This window comes from Ostrea edulis, chromosome 3 (assembly GCF_947568905.1).
Source record: "Ostrea edulis chromosome 3, xbOstEdul1.1, whole genome shotgun sequence".
Taxonomy (NCBI): Eukaryota; Metazoa; Mollusca; class Bivalvia; order Ostreida; family Ostreidae; genus Ostrea; species Ostrea edulis.
The window spans coordinates 47,642,915-47,666,447 of record NC_079166.1 but is presented as its reverse complement, the minus strand read 5'-3'; the positions used below and the strand labels follow the sequence as shown (position 1 = coordinate 47,666,447).

At 35.3% G+C, this 23,533-nt stretch overlaps 2 protein-coding genes and 1 long non-coding RNA gene across 11 annotated transcripts; 2 read left to right on the top strand and 1 right to left on the bottom strand.

The window, feature by feature from the left end:
* Positions 1-8: 8 nt before the first annotated feature.
* Positions 9-21,405, bottom strand: LOC125675329 (uncharacterized). 3 transcript variants are annotated; one of them, XR_008800945.1, is made up of 3 exons: positions 21,285-21,405; positions 20,986-21,117; positions 9-236 (listed from the first exon to the last, which is right to left on the bottom strand). It is a non-coding gene; the product is annotated as an uncharacterized LOC125675329 (long non-coding RNA). The 3 variants fall into 3 exon arrangements; XR_007370443.2 differs by lacking the exon at positions 9-236 and adding an exon at positions 11,382-11,558; XR_008800946.1 differs by lacking the exons at positions 9-236; positions 20,986-21,117; positions 21,285-21,405 and adding exons at positions 11,382-11,558; positions 19,652-19,790.
* On the top strand, positions 5,797-11,189 carry LOC125675328 (uncharacterized). Of its 6 annotated transcripts, none has more exons than XM_056158007.1 (6): positions 5,797-5,909; positions 9,723-9,843; positions 10,010-10,223; positions 10,340-10,444; positions 10,847-10,910; positions 11,070-11,189. In XM_056158007.1, exons 2-6 carry the CDS (start codon positions 9,754-9,756, stop codon positions 11,170-11,172), a joined length of 576 nt encoding a protein of 191 aa, XP_056013982.1. In that variant the 5' UTR covers positions 5,797-5,909; positions 9,723-9,753; the 3' UTR covers positions 11,173-11,189. The 6 variants fall into 6 exon arrangements, with proteins under 6 accessions (XP_056013982.1, XP_048768871.1, XP_048768873.1 ...); XM_048912914.2 differs by having other exon boundaries at positions 5,802-5,909; positions 10,007-10,223; XM_048912916.2 differs by lacking the exon at positions 5,797-5,909 and adding an exon at positions 7,689-8,569 and having other exon boundaries at positions 10,007-10,223.
* On the top strand, positions 17,068-21,737 carry LOC125675327 (uncharacterized). Of its 2 annotated transcripts, XM_056158008.1 has the most exons (7): positions 17,068-17,191; positions 17,369-17,482; positions 17,700-17,919; positions 19,664-19,809; positions 20,750-20,866; positions 20,993-21,083; positions 21,331-21,737. In XM_056158008.1, the coding sequence occupies exons 3-7, from the start codon at positions 17,801-17,803 to the stop codon at positions 21,386-21,388; spliced, it is 531 nt and encodes a 176-aa protein (XP_056013983.1). In that variant the 5' UTR covers positions 17,068-17,191; positions 17,369-17,482; positions 17,700-17,800; the 3' UTR covers positions 21,389-21,737. The 2 variants fall into 2 exon arrangements, with proteins under 2 accessions (XP_056013983.1, XP_048768867.1); XM_048912910.2 differs by lacking the exon at positions 19,664-19,809 and having other exon boundaries at positions 17,072-17,191.
* The last annotated feature ends 1,796 nt before the right edge of the window (positions 21,738-23,533 follow it).

The window sequence follows — 23,533 nt, the reverse complement described above, 5'->3', positions numbered from 1 at the left end:
TTACTCAATTAGTATCAGACATCAAACATACGCGTAGGACAAATCACTTATAAGGAAGAATTATCATGTACATGTATGCTTCCACCAGGTAGCGATTGAGATCACGTAGTGACCATTTGACGTTTGCTTTATAGTTGTCCATGGATGGTCCACCCAGTTTTAGTAGGAATATTATTCTTTGACACCACCCATTTTATCCATCCTCAGGACCGGAAGTTCGAAATCCACAACCATAACTACAAGTCATACTGTATTACATAACACCATCAAATCATTTGAATATGTTATAATTACGGTAAATTGAATAAGTAAGGAAACGATTATTTGCGTAAGTAAATAACATCGTCCGATCATACGCTATATTCAGCAAACGCATTTCATGAAAATGCTTCTGACAAGTCATAATTTTCACTTGTGTAAGCTTTTAAACTAAGAAAAATCTCAAAAATGTTCAGATCACGGGTTTTATAGAGAATTGCATATGTTTAACTGTACACGTGAAACAAAAGCGTTGCAATATATTGACGTTTTTTAAAGTAACGTTTACACTAATTCAGTTTGAAAATACCATATACTGGCGTGGTTGTCTTCAATTTTAGGATGACATTTTTCATGCTTCAGTTGTTAGGAATTTATTTCAGAAATGAGGTATCATTTTAAAATATATATCGAGATATAAATACGGGTTGGTCACGTAATCAAATTTGATGACGTACTAACCCGTATTTATATCTCGATAGATATTTTAAAATGATACCTTATTACTTATATTTAAATTTTTGACCGATAAACATTGCTGAATTGTGTTAAAAATACGTTTCTATACATTTCACATTGTTGACCTACATAATGCTTCGTTCAAAGTGACGAAAACACAAAACGAAGGTCCATCAACTGAAGAACTGTTTTAAATATCAAGACGCTGAAAAGTAAGTACATGTATATCAACAAAGACATTAACTCAGTAGTCTATAGTTGAAAGCTCTTCCTTATGTCTGAATTGGTAATTTTGGAAAAACTTATAAAAACGTACTGCAAAAGGGGTGTGTGCAACGTCACAGTTTTTATTAGTGTTGAATAATCGGGGAAATTTCATAATCGATAATCGGTCAAAATCGGAAGAACTAGATCGATCAATTATCGATATAATCGGTATTTACACGTAGTTAATAAATGTTTATTATTTTGTGGTTATTTCCTTTTACTTTTATGGATATGTGCAACATACATACACCTATTAGCTTATTTGCGAGGAATGAAATGGTGTGGGTTTTTTCTAGCCATAACATCCAGATTGGCTTTAGTTTAGTTTTAAAAAACCTTAAAGTTTTCAGATGTCCGACTTTGGTTTCCATGGGTAGGGATATATATCAAGTTATCAACTAATCCGAGATTCCTCCGACTCTTACCCCCGCTTTTATATCGTGACATGTGCAGGAGAGAGTCCGAACGGACTCTATAATGGAAAGTGGGAATTCAGCGACACTAGCTAGTGTCGCTGCATTGCCTACCTTTTACAACTTTATTTCGCGGATTTACCATCCAAGACGCAAGGGTTCGGTTATCGGATGATTATTCTACAAGTTAACTATGACTAGCTCTCACACTGACAAATGAAGCATCACTTTGACTTTGGTCGTCATTCGAGTTCTTTGCGCATGACGTCAACACACAGATACACAAAATTCCAATCGGCGTTAAAGTAGCCATGGATAACCTGAGGAATACTCATCCGATTACTGAATCCTATCTAGATCAGCGAAATAAAGATGTAAACGGTAGGCAGAGCAGCGATACTAGATGGTGTCGCCGAATTCTCACAAGTCTTTTCATTATGGAGTCCGCTCTGACTCTCCCCCGCACATGTCGTAATATAAAAGCAGAAATAAGAGTCAGAGGAATCTCGGATTAGTTATCAACTTCATAATCATGATGATGATGATGAAAATATCTAAAGCCTTCTTCCTTTTCAAATGTATTCATTGGTATTTACGTAGTTGGTTCGTTTAATACGTTTATAATGGGCTTGTGTTCGGGCGACAATCGATTATGAAAAATGGAATCGATAATCGGAATCGACGAGCCAAAAACGATCGATTGTCGACGACAATCGTTTCATCACTAGTTTTGATGCGCCCTTTCACTTTTGAAAATTGAAGACACTGTTGTTGAAGGCCGACTTTGAAAGTCATTCTGTGGACATTACGGAGTTAACAGAAGACTGAGGTGGAGGAACATGAAGAACAGGGCGGCAATCGGCAGATGTAGGCAAATCATTTATAGACGGGACAGATGACGCAGTTCAGATGAATCTCCGGAAAGAACTGACATCGCAGAGAATGTTGAAGTGCACGAAGGTAAGGGACAGTTTTGAGTTGGATTTCTAATTGTTGATAAACATGAGCTCACTGAACGCTTCTGTTGACTCGATAATTTCTGTTAAAGGTTTTCAACGACGCCTCGCTTCAACATGATTCTGCGTGCGTGGAAACCGGCATCACCTCATGGCTGTTGTGGCATGGAGGCAGTGCGGTGTGTAGGTCTTAATACACTTTGACGACGTATCGGCCCTAAATCCTGTGAATGACCTTTTTACTAAAGCCTGATGTCATCGTCTAGCAGTAGGTACAATGCCGCATCACTAATGACGAAATTTTAGACATACATCAGTAATACATTGGTTTACAGAAATGCTTTCATTATTGATGAAAGTCCACTGCTTGGAATACAAATAAAATCATAAATACATCTTGTGATGTTGATTGCATCTATTGCCAGATTTCTGTAGTAAGCGAGAGCGATTGCTACATGTGCATTGCCTAAATAAAGGTAGTACCTGTAACCTACTTTTAACAAATGTCCATACGCACAACCGTGACCTCAGTTGACCCCGTATAGGTATTTATACAATGATAAATACGTATTGCTCGTAATAGTGTTATATAGGTGAAAACAGTTGAAAATGTAAATATACTGAAATAATAAACAATACCTTTAAAAGGCAGATTTCTAGTTCACAGACAATATACATATATATCTCATTTCAGCATATTATAAATATTATGATGTGAGCAGCAATATCCTATACAGGTAGGACAACCTTGTTTTACATGCAAGGTGAAGATAACGAACAGTGATCAATCTCGTAATTCCTACAAGCAATACAAAATAGATAGTTGGGCAAACACGGACCCCTGGACACACCAGAGGTGGGATCAGGTGCCTAGGAGGAGTAAGCATCCCTTGTTGACCGGCCACACCCGCCGTGAGCCCCATATCCTGATCAGGTAAACGGAGTTATCCGCAGTCAAAATCAGTGTGCCAAGAACGGCTTAACAATCGGTATGAAACACGTCAGACAGCATTTGACCCAATGCGAGGTTGTATTGACGAACTAGATCGTTATAACGACCATAGAATTTGCGAAATGCTGACTTCAATCGAGACTGTTGAAATCCCTGTACCATCAACTTGTTTGTCAGTAGCTTACCTCGATTTAAAAACTGACTATACCCAGAACAAGCTCTTGCATATCGAATCAGTTGAGATATATAAACACCATATGCAGGTGATAATGGAATATTGCTACATAAATGTGGGAAGTTGACGATGGAGAAGCTGAAATCGTCCCGTTTGTCATACAGTTGAGTTGTTAGTTTGCCGTTAATGTCTACTTTCAATAAAATATCTAAGTATGAAGCAGAAGTGGACGACTCTGTGGTGTCCTTTATTTCGAGCTCACAGGGATATATCAAATCGACATATGAATGAAAGCTGCAGGGTACTTTGACATTGATGAAGTGTTACAGCTACACATGGTTCCAATAATGCAGCATCTCGGAACATATTCCAACTTGACATCGCTAGACCATACACTGCTTGTCTAACAAATGATGTTCTGGAAAGACACAATATCCAGGTTTTTCCCTAGCTATCCAAATCAACATATTTGAACCATATCAACCATGCATGGGACGAACTGGATAGGCGCATCCGCCAAAGGCAAACACAACTTCAAGAAACTGCAACAACTGGTTCAGGATCTGCAGTTAGAGTGGAACAACATCCCTAGGCAGTTTTAGAGACTTAATTGCGTCCATGGGAACCATTGGTGATCGGGAGGGGGGGGGGGGGGCAAACTAGATATTTGAACTTGGGTGACCTTGAACTTTTTATGATTGTAATTATCATTAATGGTTGAGATAATTTGATTATTAATCCTTGCGTTTACTTCAGTTTTGTGTTATCAATAAATCAATTATTCTGTATTTCGCATGTCTTAAAATGAATATGAAATTCTACTGTGCATGTTTCTTTTTTATTCACTCCGGAGAAATAATAACACTGCCCTCTACACAGTACAATGCGCGAAATATAATACTCTGTGCGAACTTTGACACCCCGCGCAAAGGAGAGAAAGCGATACTCCGCTCAAATATGATGGGGGAACACTCGCATACAGTTAGTGGGAAAAACAATAACGAAGTAAATATTCCGAGAGTCAACAAGTGCTCAGTACAAAACATCGAAGTAGAATGAGAAACCCAACCGAAATAAACCAGAAAACTCTGGAAAGATATAAACCAAAAAGAAGAAAAAAAACCGAGATGGTGTAAATTACTTTACGTGGCACATAAATTCAAATGGAATAAAAATATCTCTTTACAAAGATTTGTTTAGGGATTTTTTTCTTCAAAAATCAATAATTCGAGTGATGGTCATCCAAGACAAAATACGATAGTCAAAATTCCATCCGCTCTAAAATGAATAGCACTACTCGCTTTTGAATAGTGTCTGTCAAATAACGTTCAAAAGGAATAATGTGACACTGAGAGGATAGCAAAATACTAAACTCATCGGATGGTGGAATCCCGATCTTATCGTAGCACTACTGCATCTAAGACGGGGGGGTGGGTCCTTTCTTTTCATGGAATACGTTTTATTCAGACTTGTAAATGATAGTACATGTATCGCACTACGAAATCTGAGAAAATCAGTAAGCGAACTTGTACAGCTATACAGGGGAGTCGTTAATATGCATGACTGTGTACACTAATTAATATACTCACTGTCATACTGCTGGTTCTAACTTTAGAAATAAATTCTCCCAGAAAATGGATTATATAGACAATGGACATATGTTCTGAGTTGAGAAACAAATATTCTTTATTTAAAAGGTCAGGTCTATAGATATATGAATTATTGGCTATTTTCATAACAGTACATCATACATGTATATATATATATATATACATGTATGCAGAAACACAAATACTCTGCATACGGGAAATAATTCTTCATTTACAATGGGCTATTTCCCGTACTATCATCTGAACTCGGAAATTCCCTATAAACATCATCAGACGACCTGGTACAGAATGCCCTGACATGACATAAACATTGGTACTATTGTAACATGTGACAAACCTTTCAAGAGAATGCTTCGTTTTCTTCTTGTTGCACATATACTTGTACATACATTTATGGAAGGGCTATTTGTATTAATGTGTGTCTGACGTTATAAGTTTGAACTCTATGAGAAGCTTTCATGATTTTTACGTGAATTGCAAATTGAAAAGATATGTGAATTTCTAATGGTGTATTGCTGAATCTTTTACACCAACTTAGAAACGGATAATACATGTACCGTATATAGTACATAATCAACTAGGATCCATTGCGATTTGGCCAGCAGAAATTCCATAACGTCTCGCAGTGATTCATAGATCACTTCTTCTGATCACTAAATTGGAATTCCCATCCAATTAAATTACAAAAGTACTTTCCATGTCATTGTTTGCGTTTTCTATTTTCTTACACCAGTATCAATCACATCGTGTGGTGTGTATATGATATATAAAAGTGTATCTGTAGATCTAGGCAAATTCTGCTTGCCAAGTCAGTTCATTGTAAGTATTGTATGTATATATGTACATGTATGTAAAGAAAGTACTGTCAATTTGTCAACGTGTAGGGCGGCAATCTTTCACAGCGTTATTATAGGGTACACTCAGATAAAGTCATCATTTATTTGGAATAGTAATCAAACTGGTTTTTTCTTCTTCTCATTACAACACTAAACATGTGATAGTGTTGATTACTTTATCATACACATACAGCAGAGAAAAGAACCTTAAACCTTTCTATTTACATGTCCTGTAGTTTCTATAATGCATGTTACTTGTAATATAGTCTGAATAGCCCTAATTATATACTAGTTTCAGAGATAAATAGAAATTGATGCAAATATGCCGATAACTTTCAACTTTCGGTTTTCAATTAATTTCATTGTTGTCTGTATGTACTTGTACGTGCATTTCTTGTAGTGCAAACATTGGCGATGTTCACGATTCTCACACAAGATAAGTCTAGCTGGAACGAGGTACATTTGTAGACACGCCGATAAATACCAGGATCACTCCTGTATTAATTGAATATTCTAATCATTTTCATAAAGAAATTTCGTATTTTGAATTTGGATATTTATTTTCGACGACTTTTAACTCATTACTGTACGATAGGATTATCTGTTTGATTTTAAACAAAGAAATACACTAAAATGAAACCATGTAGAAGTTCTGAACAGATTCAAAGACACGACACGTGTCACCAAGTATGTGTGACGATCTGAAATCAACTCCAAAGTTTTTCATAACTTTTTTAAGCAGTACTGTAAAAGAAATATGCAAACAAACGCAGTCACAGCTTACTATATAAAAAGTAGGTAATACATTTTCTTATCACAATTCATTGGGTGGTTTTTTTTCCCTTTCTTTTATCCGCTGCGACTGTATTAAGAAAAAATCATTTAAAACATTTACATATACTTTGCTCCCAAAAATATTCATAAATGAATACCATCAAAAGCGAGCAAAACGCAACTACTATGGCAAGTGGTATTCATGTACTAATAACGCTGGTCTTTTGACTTTAATAATGATTTTAGCTTAAAATGATACAGGAAGAATATATACTTTTATTTGGTAAAACCTGTTTTGAGCTACATTAACTTATACAGGTGTATGGGCAACAACTCTAACGGTCATATTTAAAGAATTGAGGCATGAAGAAATATCGATTTTCATCAAAGAAACGAATGAATGATAAAATGATGCACTTCAATACAGTTGTATACATGTAATATAAATTATCTCTCTCTATGTATTTATACCTGTGTATGTGTATACATGTGTTTATGTGCGTGTGTGTGTGTGTGTTTATGTGCGTGCGTGTGTGTGTGTGTGTGTGTGTGTTGACCTTGAGAATCGTTCATTATTGTATTGTTCCGGATTCTCTTACGTCATTTTGTCTTCTAAAACAGCAATTCATTGAAGTTCCTTATCGGTTGACTCGCTTTAACTTAATTTGTTCAGTTTTAAAAACAAAGTAACGTACGGCTTATCATATCGGGTTCACGGTGGGTGTGACCGGTCAACGGCGCCGGGGATGCTTCAATCTGATCATAACTAGATCTTTCATCCGCTGCAATATTCTGATGTCGTTAATACGGAGCGGATCAAAGAACTGGTTTTAATCATTCAGATTGTATTAGCGACACCCGAATATCGGAGAGGATCAAAGATCTGGTTTTAATCAGATTGTATTAGCGACACCCGAATATCGGAGAGGATCAAAGATCTGGTTTTAATCAGATTGTATTAGCGACACCCGAATATCGGAGAGGATCAAGTATTTGTTTCAATCAGACTGGGGATACTTACTCATCCTGAGCACCTGATCCCACCTTTGGTGCGTCCATGGATCCATGTTGGCCCTTCCCTTCATTTGTTTTTGTTTTTTCGGTAAAACTGTTTTGTTTGTCCTGTGGAAGAGACAGGTTCCCCCCCTCTCTCTCTCCATGTATCAAATTTTAACTTTTGACAGTATGATCTTTCTGCTACAGTGTACTATATTTTTTTTTAAATGTTTGATTTAAATTCTGTGTCTCACGTTTATATGTATCAGAAATTATAACATCTAACATGCCCCCTATCAGTAAGCGAATTTCCATACCGTTTAGTACACTTGTATTTAAAATAAGCAACACCGATTACGTAATCCTAATTTTTTAAATGTTTGATCACGAAGTATTTTGATAACACTGAATGCATTTGCATAAATACTGCTAAACTCTTTCTACACAATGATATTCAATTAAGATGATTTTCATAATTTGTGCTTATCAATATTGAAGATTGAGGTGAATATCACCAATCAATGAATAATTTCAATCGTAAATTACAAAAGTACAATACACAAGCATTCTTTAATGAATAGTGGTTAAAGTTTCAATAACAATGACTTAAATATACTTGTGACTGAACGATATAATAATACTTTTAAAAAAGAAATTCATAGTACATTTTAGGTCATGTGGAAACGTTTTGTTTCCATCGTGATTGATATACCATTGATACAGCACTGAGAGGTTAAGGATCACCGGAGTGATGTAATCAACTTTCAGTTCGCATATGTTGGTACTGGGGTTTTTTACCTGAGGATTATCTAATCAAACCACCGAAAATTTTCTGAAGGTGTTTCAATTGTCACTGAAGAGCGCTAAAACCAGGTAGCGTTCTTGCAAAGCTTATCAGTATCAAGCCGTAATCTATAACATTTTCAAATAGTCTTTCTTTTTCTTTTTTAAAGTACATGCTTACTCCTGAATTGTTTCCTTGTCTAAATTACTTGTATATGTTGTGTTTAACGCTCATGGTGTAGTAATAAGTTTTTTAAATGGTATTGTTGTTCCCCACATCTTGTTAAATGAATGAATGATTTTCTGACGTACTGTGTATTTGTTTCAAAATATGAAATTATGTATTAAATTTTTTTTTAAAAATTATACATTCCATTTGAAATAGAACCCAAGTAGTGACCTTGGTTCAAAGCTTTATACAATCACTTAAGTACACATAAGCATCTTTCTAATATATTGTATCCAACTTCCCATCCCATGACACATTCAAGTATGTCCCTTGGATCACCCAGTTTACACATGCTATTGAGACCAAAACTATCTCTGACCCCCCACAAGCCCCCCCTTTCCCCTTTAGTTTTATCAGCGTGATATGTAGTATGTTTCCGTAGCATTTTTTCGCATGTAACTTCTATTTTGCAATAATACGGGTAACAGCTAGATCCCCCACCCGACTATAATAATAATATTATCCTTTATTTATACAGGATTGCACAATTAGTTGTATAAATTAGTTTACATCGTGGTCCTGTCTATAACATATATACATGTACAAATCCATTCTAGCCCTCTGATAACAAATATTCACTTGGATAATTATCAAAGTTATTTCAAGATAAAAGAAAATACTCAAGAACATTTCGTCATTGATATAGAAATTGCGATCTACTTTCAATTTATGTCTTTAATGGTAATATACTGGGTATATTCTAGTGACGTCATCGAAAATTTTCAAACGCATCCTAATAATTTTTACTTCTTCAAACCACCCGCTTCCTCAAAACATTGCGGATGTGCTGAAGATACATATATAACAATAAGGTAGTATATAAAATGAAATTCTGAACCATTTACGATACTTATGGATTAGGGTATGATCAGAACTGAGCATGTATAGTGACATCAATTTTACAACCGTTAAAACTCGTCATTACTTTTTCATAAGTTAAATAGGATTTGAAGTAATTAAAGCAATTTACTACAAGTATTCAATTTGATTGTGTGAATTCATGTTCGTTTTCAGATAAAATTGCCAAAAAATGTAACACCAGAAGATGCCGTCCACTACACTCACGTGCCAGTTGTTTTCGTCATTTTTCTTTATCACAATACTGACATGTATCAATGTTTCCAGCGCCAATAAGGTATGTAAATAATGAAATTCAGATTCAGATTCTTTATTTCCTTAAGCTATACAGATCATCGGTTATAAATGAAATGCTATATGTATTTGTCTGTATTTGCTTATACACGCAGATTAAATGTCAAGTATCTCGTTACTGTGATCTTTTGCTTCCACTGTTTAAGCAGGCGCTGATGGCATGTGAGGCTTCACGAGACACTGTAAAACAAGTACAGAAGTGTCCATTGAACGAAGACCAATGGCGTGAAGCCGCTCGTAGGAAAAAGTGCGAAGAAATTGTACAGAATTGCTCAGGTGGTCATGAGTTCGTTTATCATTGCCTCATCAATTCATGGGGAAATGAGACCGTTGAAGTGTGCGCACTTCGAGCCAATATCATAGGTACATGTACTTCAAACTCTCAACACGGCTCTCAGACTGAGAGTACATGAAAATCACAATCTATTTATAAACTAGTAGCGGCAAGTAATTCATGATTGAATGTAATTGATTTTAAGGAAACTGCGCGGAGTACAATGTGCTGGGAGCTGTAGTACAGGATCACTACAGCACAGAGTGTACACAGTGTCCAGCCGTGTATCCCTCGGACAAAGCCTTTTTATGTAAGTATAGTTCTTACCAGCACGGGCACTGTTAAATGACTGCCCGCAGTCAGGATCACAACACAGCCCCTTGGCATGTAAAAAAGTAGGTCCATTGCAAGGCATTACGGGGACTACAAAATTCCAAATTGTTTTGTGTTTGCAGTATTATTAAATTGTCGCCAAAAAACGGCCAAAATATTGCTAAACCAATACCTCCAAACCTCTACATGGTACATGTCAGACGATTGGACGCAGTATCGTAACATTGTATTATAAACACAAATCATAGAACGGACATGCAAGCTCCAGACCGATACGTACACTCAATTTGGAATGTCGGTCTCTATATTACAGTCACTGCGAACAGTCACTATGAAACCACTTTCATGGTACATGTACATTGTTTCGTTTCTTTTTTAGATCAGGAATGCTACAAACTCGTTAAGAGAGACGACCAGGAAAAGATCCACCCCGTCACAAGCGGGTAATTTTCATCTATAAATAGTAACATATTACATGTATATTTTATCAAGTTAAATATACAGGTAGTCAATCCCTCCGGATTCATATTGAACAATAATAACCTACATATACGTGTACATACATAATTGTTATGTTTGAATATTTTTTTTCATCATTACAGAACGAATCACATTTCTTGTGCTAAAAGGAACGTGAGGAATATTGGTCTTTATCATGTACTGTCGTTTGCACTTGGCGGTTTCATCATATCTTCATTACAATAAAATTTATAAATTTCAAAGTTTTTTTCATTTCGTAAAATGAGGATGGATCAACGTCGGTGGTCGTGGAATAAAAGATGATGTACATCGCACAATGATGATGTGTGGTGATCCTGCCATGAGATGATGTACATCGCACAATGATGATGTGTGGTGATCCTGCCGTGAGATGATGTACATCGCACAATGATGATGTGTGGTGATCCTGCCGTGAGATGATGTACATCGCACAATGATGATGTGTGGTGATCCTGCCGTGAGATGATGTACATCGCACAATGATGATGTGTGGTGATCCTGCCGTGAGATGATGTACATCGCACAATGATGATGTGTGGTGATCCTGCCGTGAGATACTGTACATCGCACAATGATGATGTGTGGTGATACTGCCGTGAGATATTGTTGCAAAGACTAATTACATGTACAATGTAAGATATTAGAAAGTATCGTATGGCTTTGTGAAACTCAAAGAAACTCTACAAGATAAGATCGGCGTGTACGAAAGTTACCGAGAAGTATTTAAGTACATGCATATCTATTTCTTCATACAATTCAATTTTACGAAAGCCTATTAGTATCATGTAGAAAAATAAAGTTACATTTTATTATTTTGTAATTACTAGTTCATAATTACGAGAAAGGTATCTCGAAATTACGAAATATATAAGGTGTAATTGCGAGATCTTTGCTCGTAATACGAGATAAAGAAATAAGTTGGTTTGGTTTTTTTACATGATACTAACAGGCTACCCTAAAAGTAAGACGTGTCTTAGTAGATTTTTAGATTCGAGGTGGAATGGATGTAAAATATTAATGCCTGCAACTCCGTAGAATTGTGTTTGCATTTATGGCCACGTAGAGGACATCAGCTGACATGACAAGGCCTCATTTATTTCAAATCGAAGTGTCTAGAAGTTTGAATTTAATGCATTCCTTCAACTCTTAGATATATATGTTTGAAAGTGTTATACCTATGGAAGTTAAATCTGGTGGATTTTATGAATCATCTTAAATTGATTGATTGATGTTTTCCGTCACACTCAACAATTTTTCAGTTATCTGGTGGCGCCCAGTTTTTATTGGTGGAAGAGAAAACCCAGATACAATGTACCTGGGAAGAGACCACCGACCTTCCGAAAGTAAACTGGGAAACTTTCTCACTTGCCGGTGTAGAGGCAAATTTTGACTCCCATAGAATAATGACCGGGGGTCATTTTTCGACGTCGAAAAGTGACCCCCGGTCATTATTCGACGTAGAATAATGACCCCTTTTGCCCATAGAAAAAATGCCTTTTTCAAAAAATCAGTCCATTTCACGTTTAGAAAAATGACCCCCGTAGAATAATGACCCTCTTGTAAATTTTATTAAGGATTATTTCTCTGGTAATGCCTAAGGGAGACAGTCCAACATCGTCATATTATAAGTAAATCTATCATTCATATGAAACGTAATCAGATTAAAACATATTAGGAATTGTAATTTTGTTTCAAAAATAAGAATTTACTTGTTAAAACAAAATAGTGACTCGTACCAAATATGTGTCTAGTCACAACGAGTTATATTCGTTATTACAAAATAACAAGCAAAAAAAAAAAACAAAAAAAACAAAAAAAAACCACACACGTAGGATATCCTTCTGACACTCCAATATCCTATTTCGTGGGGAGAGGGGGGACTTTACACTTCCCTTGTCTTTTTTTATTATTATTATTATTATTTTTTTTTTTTTTTTTACACTTTATATACTTTGCTTGTATGCCTTTTCCTACTGACTTCATTAATCAAGTTTCATGTCTCCCGAAGAAAATTTTGAAGAATTCAAGATTCATAGCCTATGGACAATGACTCAAAATTGTTTTATTTGTGGGTACTAACTAACAATTCCAATCTGATAAAAATGAGATCCTCCATCTGCTCCTTTGTTTTTATGTTGTAGAGACAATATGGAAACAAAGGAGCGGATCGGGGATCTTATTCTAATCAGATTGTAAAAAAGCCTTACTTAAGGGGGGGGGGGGGCACAAGCATACTTCTTCCCCCTTTGAAAAGTGTGAGGCATGTGCCCCGACTGTACCTTCCCTTACTCTCCTGCACTGTGTACGACATATTGCACTTTTGAACATTGCAATAGGGGGATCCCCTTCTAATATAAATGAGATATAACTATTTTCACCAAGAGAACATTTTTCTTGTAACTAACAATTTTATGACGGTTTAAAACGTAACTCGGTCAAAAAAATGTAGTACGGAGAGAATAGGTTATGTACATACAAGAAATAATGCTTTGAGTGCTGAGAACCTGCATATTAGAATTGAGTATGTTTTTAACCGTGGTATATTATCATCTGATCAATCTATGTTAATTTTGTGTTAAAAAAGTGAGGGGACACAAACCCACTTGTGCCCCCCCCCCCATCTTCCAAAAGTGAGGGGGCACGTGCCCCCGTCCCCTTGTCCTACACCCCTGATAGGTACATAGTGTATAAATTATCCAGTGAAATGCTATAAGTCTACCCAAAGTTATCGTTCGCATACTCACTAATACCTCTATCAACACTTACTCATTTTTCAAATTTCTTGAAAAACGATAATGATGCGTAAATGAAATAAGCTATTGAATTCAGTTGCAAAAAATGTATGTCAATTCATCAGTTTTAAGAAGATTTCACGCCTCTCTGTGACACAAGAAGTATTGTATTTAGACGCAGCTCTTTTTTATGTGTGTGTTTGATTACACAAGATCTATACATGTAAATAGATAGCATAAATACATTGGTAGATTCAGAGGGAGGTGTGGAGGTTTTATAGGTTGTACCTCTGCCTATCGTTACAAAATGTTGCTTAATGAGGTAAAAATAACACATTTTGAGAATGGAACTCCCCTTTTGAAAACTAAAATTTATATTTATGGTAGAGCCCCTTTTTGAAAATTCCCTGGATCCGTCCCTGAAATATGCGGTTTTTGCCAGTTGTAATTGGTCATGGAACCTGCCGTGGGTTTTCCTCAAATTTAATGAACTAGTTCTTACTTTTATTTTATTAACCGTGAAAAAAATTTACACATGGAATAAATGTGATAAGAGGAGCAGCAGGAACGATAACTCTGGGTAAATAATGACCTAAAAACCCTTATCAACTCCTTTACAATCAATCAATCTGCTAAGAAAGGAAGGAGATCATTTTTCTACGGGGGTCATTATTTTTCAGGTATGACACGCAAAATAATTACCCCTGGGTCTTCTTTCTACAAAATTATCCAATTTTTCTACGACTAGGGGGTCATTTTTCGACGTCATTATTCTAGGGGAGTCAAAATTTGCCTCTACACCGGCGCGAGCGGGGTTCGAACCCGCGCCGATAGAGGTGAGAGGCCGTATGATTTTGAGCGCTATGCTCTAACCACTCGGCCACGGAGTTATGATTCTGGTTGTTTTAAAAAAAGATGTTCTCGAAGTTATAAGACACAATACATGCTATCCAATGGTTTACAGGGAACGGGTACTGTAGATACAACCTTATTTAATAAAGAAAATAAATCATTAAATTGCTCATGGATATTTGCGATCCGAAACAGAGAATGGGACAAGTTCTAGTATAAATCGTACACACGATATAGAGCTTTATTAGTCCCCTTCCCCCAAGTTTCGCCGAAGGGAACATTAGGTTTGCACTCCGTCTGTCTGTCAGTCCGGCAAATTAATTTTCTGCACCGTTTTTCCACATGGGTGTTGATATTTGGTACATTGCTTTACCATGACAAGTTACAGATCAAGTTCGAATTTTGTTCCGGTCCTTTTATTTTTTTGCTGAGTTATGACCCTTGGATTTAGAAAATTAAAAAAATTCTGCCGGTTGGGAACTATGTATTACCATGCAATACTCTCGGGATGCTTGTTTATTTAGATAAGGTGTCGGTGTTTGGATGAATCAGAAATCTATTGATATTGTACAAATTTTAAATATATATACATGTAGATGTATACTGATAGAATTCTAGAAGTGCAATACATATATCGAAAATTTCTCAAAATGTTATCTATAAAAGTACTATGTACATTACAACTTTTGTGAAAATCACTCTTACATGTACTTAACCGAAGCACAACATTGGTCATAAAATACAATGTGTTATTGTTTGTATTTTTATTCATCTAAACATACGAGTTTTGTTTGACGAAATGCTAGAGCTGAGGCAAATACGTATCTACATTGTATTCTTAGACTGTGCTTTTAATATACCTTTATTATTTATCAGTTACGATTATCACATAAAAATCACTGAAAGCTATCATACATGTACCTGTATATAATATGATACGAAAATATTTTGCACTAAAACCGCATGATTAAGCACGATTTTGTTAGAGATATCTGTAACAATTGCTTCTAGTCCATTTTTGGGTCGTTAGAAATTTCACCTTGAATATCTTTAAAGCATCACGAGTCGCATAGTTACACAACGTATATCTTTATTTCGTCCGCTTTTATTCATCTCCATTTCAACACGTGCATCGGCATAGATCTATCATCAGTGAAGACCTCGATCCACAGTATTTATCTTAGATACACAAAGATAACTTTCCTTTGAGAAACAAAGATCCAAGTGTACAATGTATCATCGTTACATAATGCAAGACCTCAGTTCCAAAATGACGCCTTTCAATTTACTAATTAAATTCGGTTATGCATGAAGTTTAAATCATGCAAACACATTATAAAGTTTTATATCAATGCAATAAGTCTTTTGATATCCCAATAACCCATTAAATTGCTATTTGTTTCCATGATCCTCTCATCACTAAAAACACCATGTCTTATCCTCCTTCAAAAACAGTTTGTCATGTGGTGCCACCTTTGTGACGTTTAATAATTCGTTTTAAATTATCAAAAGTATTATTAACAATGTCATATAATTTTACCAGACACAAAATATAAATATGAGAAATAAACCAATTTTGTAAATGGAGATAATCCAAATTTCCAGTAATTAGAACTTAGACTTAACCAAAAAATCATGATAGTGGGTCTAAAAAACGCCACTGACTTGACCGAAATAGGGAATGTTAAAGACTGGCAACACACATCAAACATTACAGATATTAGTAGCGGTTAAAATTTACATAAATTGCACATTGTGATACGGGAAGAAACACACGTCCCATAATGCAACAGAACAATATGTGTATCTATTACAGTTCAATTATGATCAAATTTGAAAGTTTTATGAGGGTTTCTACTCAAATTGTTCTCTTTGTATTCTTGTTCTCATGCATCAGTTTATTCATGAAAAGCATATTTCCTAGCCACGCCAATATTCACACTGGTACATGTACCGTATACTGGTATATACTGTGATTCCATATATTAATTACAGCTAGAATATCCGCCAAATAAAGTACTGTGTTATATAGCAGGAGAAACAATGAAATGTCTCTTTGGTTAAAGTAGAAAAGGGATAGAAAATACGTTCTATCAAAGCAGACAAAAACAAAATCCACAGTTCACCATAAATGTGCTGTACATGCAAGTGTATGTACTTGACCTATATAAGTAGGGGAAATCCAAAGTTAAAAATAGATACAGCTAATTATAACAAAATTGTACACGTAGTGTGGACATCTTACTAATCAGTAAAATTCAATATTCGTTAATAAGTATGCCCATGAATAATGTATCACTGCTAGGCTTCTTCAGATTAAACCAGACTTGTAAATACTGCCGATGTAAACATTTGAAATTCGTGATCTAACATGGAGAAAAACAAAAACAAGAATAAACAAATTTAATTAGTAATGATATTCTTATGCGCTCATCGGATTTGAAATATTCGTGTTTTGTAGTTGTTGTTTTTTTTTTCTAATTTTGTTTGAAAATTTTCAAAATCTTATAATAAAACAAAATATCTCCTGACAATACAATATTGGAAATTTACACCTTTATAAAACTGGAACACGTACAATTGTGATTATATCTACAGTTTGATTTCATCTAGAGAAGTACTGAATAGTTCATTGTGAGGTAGGTGTCTCACAAATGTAACTACAAGTGTGATATCGACCGTTTGTACAAACTTTGATTTAAAATTATGTAGTTTAGTTTATCAGTACAGAGTGTGTAAATCAAATAGATCCATGGCTATTTTGTTGACTTGTTACTGAAATCGAAATTAATTAATTTATGGCTTTCTTTACACAGGCTGTTTCCCGGTGTTACTTAGCTATGCTCGTCCATTTTCTTGGAGTCATTATTGTTTATGCATGCATGAGTCTGATGATTTTAAATTTGACTGAAGGAAGAAAACACATAAAGGTATAACCATTACAGGCAGTGTTGATATACCCTAGGCCTGAAACACTAGTGTCTCTCCCCACATATTTAATGTATAAGAGCAAAGAAAATGATAAAAGCAATATACTCCCTCTTTTATTCTGTACGCACAAACACTATGAATATCGTATCATCTATTTCAAAATGAATAGGAGCTTTCACAAGAATCAAATTAGGTGTATCCTTCCATTTTATTCAGAATACCTATGGGATCTGCCTTGAGTCTCTTCAAACAGTTCAACAAGTTCCAAGCTGTCCAAAAAATCTGAAGGAGTGGAATAGGAGAGCGGACATGATGAAATGTTCTACCGTTATACAGTCTTGTGGGAAAAGAAGGGACTTTGTTTATCACTGCCTCCCAAACTCCTTTTGGAACAAAACCGTAGAGGTCTGCGCTCTACGGCATCAGATTATTCTATGTGAGTAAGCTTATTATAGATATATCTGTTATATACACTGCTTTACGACATCAAATTGTTCTATGTGAGTAGCTTATTATAGATATATCTGTTATACATGTATACACTGCTTTACGACATCAGATTGTTCTATGTGAGTAGCTTATTATAGATATATCTGTTATATACACTGCTTTACGACATCAGATTGTTCTATGTGAGTAGAAGCTTATTATAGAAAGACATATATCCGTTATACACACTGATTACCTGCTTATAAAGAGGACGCTATCTCAGTTCAGTAGTACACATGTAGTAGTTTATTTATTTATATCGGCCCATCGGGCCTACCAGTACATGTATATATATGCCACTTTAAACACAAAGCTTAAATGCAGTACATAAAGAAAAAAAGGAGCACAGCGTTAAGAAATGAAGGAAAAATATATGAAAATATACACATTACAAATATATACATATTGTAAATCAATACCTGCAGTACCAAGTTCATCAGTGTCTTTTGTGAGATATTGAGAAAAGTATATAACAATATGCATGTATACATAAATACATATACACACACAATTTACATTCTTAATTTTTGAAAATAACCGACTGTCTACGCTTAATGAAGAACACAAATCTTTTGCAACCTGTCGAGCATAATTTGAAATTAGCACGCACAGTACATCCATATCTGACCTTGCTAACATTAAATCCAGTATTTTCAAAAAAGTTTTGATCGATATTCGTAGTACAAAATGAATTTCGTCTTCTACACTATTTTCGGAACAAAGGGTACGAATTCATTCAACAGGTTCTCCATGATATCTACCAGTCTCTATTCGTAATGGTAAAATCCATCTAAATTGTGCCAAAATTAAACGTAAATATTTAGGCATATCCAGTACTACATAATTTTCCCCACTAAAAGTAGTTTTAAAAGATACATACGTATGCAATTTGGAAATATTGAACATTTCATTGCCCCAAAGGTCTATTAAGTTAAGAATTCAATCAAAGATATTTATAACATGTCTCTACTTCAATGGACAAAGGGCCTCCGTGGCCGAGTGGTTAGAGCATTGCGCTAAGGGTTGTAATTCTTGACAAGGTACCGACACAACAAATCTAAAGACATAAAACGTGTATATATATATATATATATATATATATATATATATATATACACACACAATATCCAGTGGATATCACTCATACGATAAATTATTCGTATCCCAAACGCAAAGTAGGTTTTCCTACGCCGCGTGACGTAATGTGCATGGGTACTGGATCAGAGTGACACAATTTCAAATTTAAAAAAAAAATTGATGGACGTGGCTCAGGTGTTGTTAAATTCTTCAAAATTTGAAAACACTGAATTTATATGTTAATTAGTTATACGATCGAGGAACAGACCTGCCATTTTCATTATCTAGCCTAGTTATCGTCTCGAAAAAGTAAAACGGTCTTCAGCTCGGCGTTGCATACAACTCCTGATCATGTTTTGTGTCGATAGTAAAATATTCTCAATGATCAAGGAAAGAAAAAATACATTGACAGAAAAAAAAAACCATATTAGGTGACATGAATTGAAACCGCTTTTTCTAAAACTCAAAATGAAAACCGTTTTATTGAACCCCCCTTTGTCATAACTGATCATGTCTTACTGTGTAAATCTTTCTGAGTGTTAGAAAACCCGATAGTTCACATTAGGAAGCGAACACACTAAGGTCCTTTTTCACATATTTACCCCTTTATCTAGTGGATATCAACTTTCCAACTACACGCACCAAATTCATCCGGGATACGCCACATTCCAGTGCACACAAAACGATTCCATCACAACTACAGACGCAGGAAACATAAACACATCTAACAATGAAAGCTCCACCACCCTTCATTTCACAGGTAACATATAAATTCTCTGAATGACGATACACATGGTGGAAAATTCATGGTCAACATTCAAACATGTCGCATGTATGTAACAAATCCAAAGATCTATGACACAGATTCGGATGACTGCCATATTCATGAATAATCACACAACTCCAAAGTAAACCGTTCTGAAATGTCATTTTTTTCTCATTAAAAATTATCTTTTTTATGAATCAAACATTGTGACAGTCAATATTCATTTTTATTTCTATTTCCCAACGAACTATTTGTAGCGGCGTAATGTTAACGTTACGAATATAGTTGAGGTAAACAAAACAGGATATTTTGAAAATGCGAATTCAATGGTATGTTGGGATAAAACATGTGATAAAAAGAATATCCCATAGTTTGTGGTTAGATATTAGTATTATCCACCCGTCGTGTGTTTTCTATCCCCTCGCCAAGGCTCAGGGATAATAATCATACCGAACCACGGGATCTCCTCTCTCTCTCTCTCTCTCTCTCTCTCTCTATATATATATATATATATATATATATATATATTAAAACACTTTGATGATATGTAAAAATACACGATGTAATACAAAGTGTTGATGACAATTACACATATACTGATTGATACACACGACTGTGTATGACAGATAAGTATACATGTATACTGTTAATTAAATATACATGTATGAAGACAATTTGCGTAATGTTAAAATGAATGACAACGCTACAGAAATCATACAAAAATCAATTTTAAAACACCGTTGACATCAGAGTATGTGATAGGGCACAGTGGACAATTTGTTGTAACCAGGGACCAATAAGCTAATCGTTCATGAACGCACGTGTGATAAGGCAGAACAAACCATTTTTTCTGCTCAATTTTGTGTCATATTGTTTTATGTTCTTCCCATTTCATTAAAAAAGAAATGGATAACATCTATCTGTACATTTTCAGCTTACTGTGCCGAATACAACGAAAAGGGACTTCGGATTCAAACAAATTTTGAACACTCGTGTTCCCAGGCTGATGTGCCCTGTCCGTCTCACTACTCCTCTGACGTATCTCACAGATGTAAGAATAGAAATAATTCAGCGTTTCTCACAATTAGACACGTTTCATCATCATGAATTCGAAATAACATTATCTTAATCTTATTTGAACTATTAAGCGTCAACATTCTACTCCTTTACCTTGCAGATCAGCAGTGCTATCATTTAGACAAGAAAATGCATCATCCAAACCGAAGTTTCCCTGAACAAGCAGGACCTGGTACCACGTCTGACGCCAAGTTAGTTCATGTTTCTCATTTCAGTCGTGTTCACCTGTACATGCAGTTTTCTTAACTATGTTACTGTGCAAATCAATCATAAAATATGTATCATAAACGCGTAAAATAATAAATTAATTTTTTTTAAATCTGTGGTTTTTTCTCAATACTGATGTCCCTTTATATTCAGAAAGATTTCTATGTCTGCTCCATTACACTCACTTTCAGCAATACAAACATGGCTTTAAATCCGAGTTTTTATTTTCAGACGTTGTTCGATGGGACTGATGCTGTTGTCCTTACAGTTTCTACTTCTATGGCTATGAATATCCACCGAGCTCCCCACCCCTCACTACAGGGGGTCTCCACCGAGGCTCCCCATCCCTCACTAGAGAGAGTCTCGTGTCCGTGTTCCGCACCACGTGTGTTCTACACAGCAGAAAAACTGAACCAATGACGTCAGCTTACAGGGAAGCCAGTACCTTAGTGTGCTGGACTAATACGGACGTGAGAAGACTGCGGTAAAACACAAGCACAATCCGAGAGCTACGAGCAGTTGTCAACGTGATCTGGATTAAACTGATATAGAGAAGATGATACCGACGATGTCCCAGTCAAGATATGCAAACAAATGTTGATATAGTTTGATTAGATAAATAAAATAAATTAAAGACATGCATTGTTTTTTTCTTCTTCACTTTCATATTAATGAGATGAACAAAAGTAATGATAGTTTATAAGGGTAATCTGGTTTGAGTCTAAGAGTTTGGGTTTGAATTAATTGTAAAACTTTCAGCCATTGCAACAATGGTAATTGTATATGTACGTTTTACGCTAAGGTGATTCTAATTTAAACTTATTGTCAACGTTGTGTGTACCACATCATGGAAAGAGAGAGGAAAAGCTGCCATGAAAAACTTTACACTCTACTCTGGACAGTTTGCTTTTAAAATGAGATCACCTGTGCAGTTCATTCGAGTCGTCTGTTTAAATAGGGGGGTCTTACGTAACGTGTAAACCACAAATCGGCGATGTAAAGATACTACTGTGGAGGAACAAAATGATTTGAGATATTCAATTTTAGCATTATGTACAATAAAGCTAAACTGCCTTGAAATGAAATGAACCGCTCCATTCAATGCACTGGAGTTATACATGTACGAGTTAAATGTCTAAACAAACAAAAGTGAGAATTTTCAGTTTAAAGATATTGATAGGAATGAGGTAGTTACACTCCGTAGCAAGCAAATTACAGACAAACGAGTAATTCTATAAATAATACATCAGTTGTATATGAGACTTTGTACTTTCACTTTGTACGTCTTAGCATGCGTGTGTTAGATTATCAACAAAAATACGGATTTAGATAGCATTATCGATTAAAATTTTAAATAACAATGATATAGTCTGTTGGAGGCCAATCATCGCTTTCTTTACATTTTTGAATTTCTTATGAATACGTTAGCATTATCTTATACTCTGATCATTTTAAAAAAATTCAATGCCCATGCGTGCAACAGAAACATGCAAGATAAGTAGTTTGTACTTTTCACTCTGAATCACGGGTATGGAATGTCTTACACGTTCCTAAATAAAAATTAAGTACACAGAAATGTAAGATCATTAATTTTTGTGGTACAAATATACTCATAAAGCAAGTTTTCACCAATATGCTTATTTAATCTATTTCTGGCCCGGTATTGAAGAAGTAAAATGTTGTATTCTTGTGTTTACAGGATACTGTCATGTTGATATATAGTTGTATTTTCTGTTATGATAAAACCATACATGTACAATAGCATGTACAATAGCATGCACATTTTGTTTAGCGATCGCTATACAATGCATTTGCTACTTCATCAGGACGAGGCTACGCTTCAAGGTGTAGGGGAAGCAACGACTACCACAGTCAAGTCAAGGTGTTAAGAGTTAAATATCCATGTCAGTGTAGTTTGGGGTTATTTCCTGACGTGTGCATTCTGTTTTACTGAATTTTAAATGAAGATTTTACTACCTAGCTTTTATTTCAAAGATGACGCTTCACTGATTTGAAAACCAAATGTACCTCTCTATGAAGCTAAACGTCTTATAGATTGAAATGGTTCACTCTTTTTTGTGATTTATAAATCGACTCCGTGATAATTGATATACATGTGTATGAGCAGGTAGTATATCTTCATTATCAATTTAGAAATTGTTATTCTGTTTGTTACCAACAATGTGCCAACAAATATGTATGTATATCGGATTGGTCACGGCCCTAAACTGACTGCTGAGCCTAAGGATACGAATTATCCTTCTGCCTATTGATTTGGTCAACCCAACATATTTCCATAGATAGTCAGTAACTGTATACTTTTGATACAAATATTATACAGTTTGTCAAAACATATATCTACCCCGATTTATTACATCCAACAACGACTTCATTATAAAGAGGCCTTCTAACGTTGATTCAATTAGATGACATA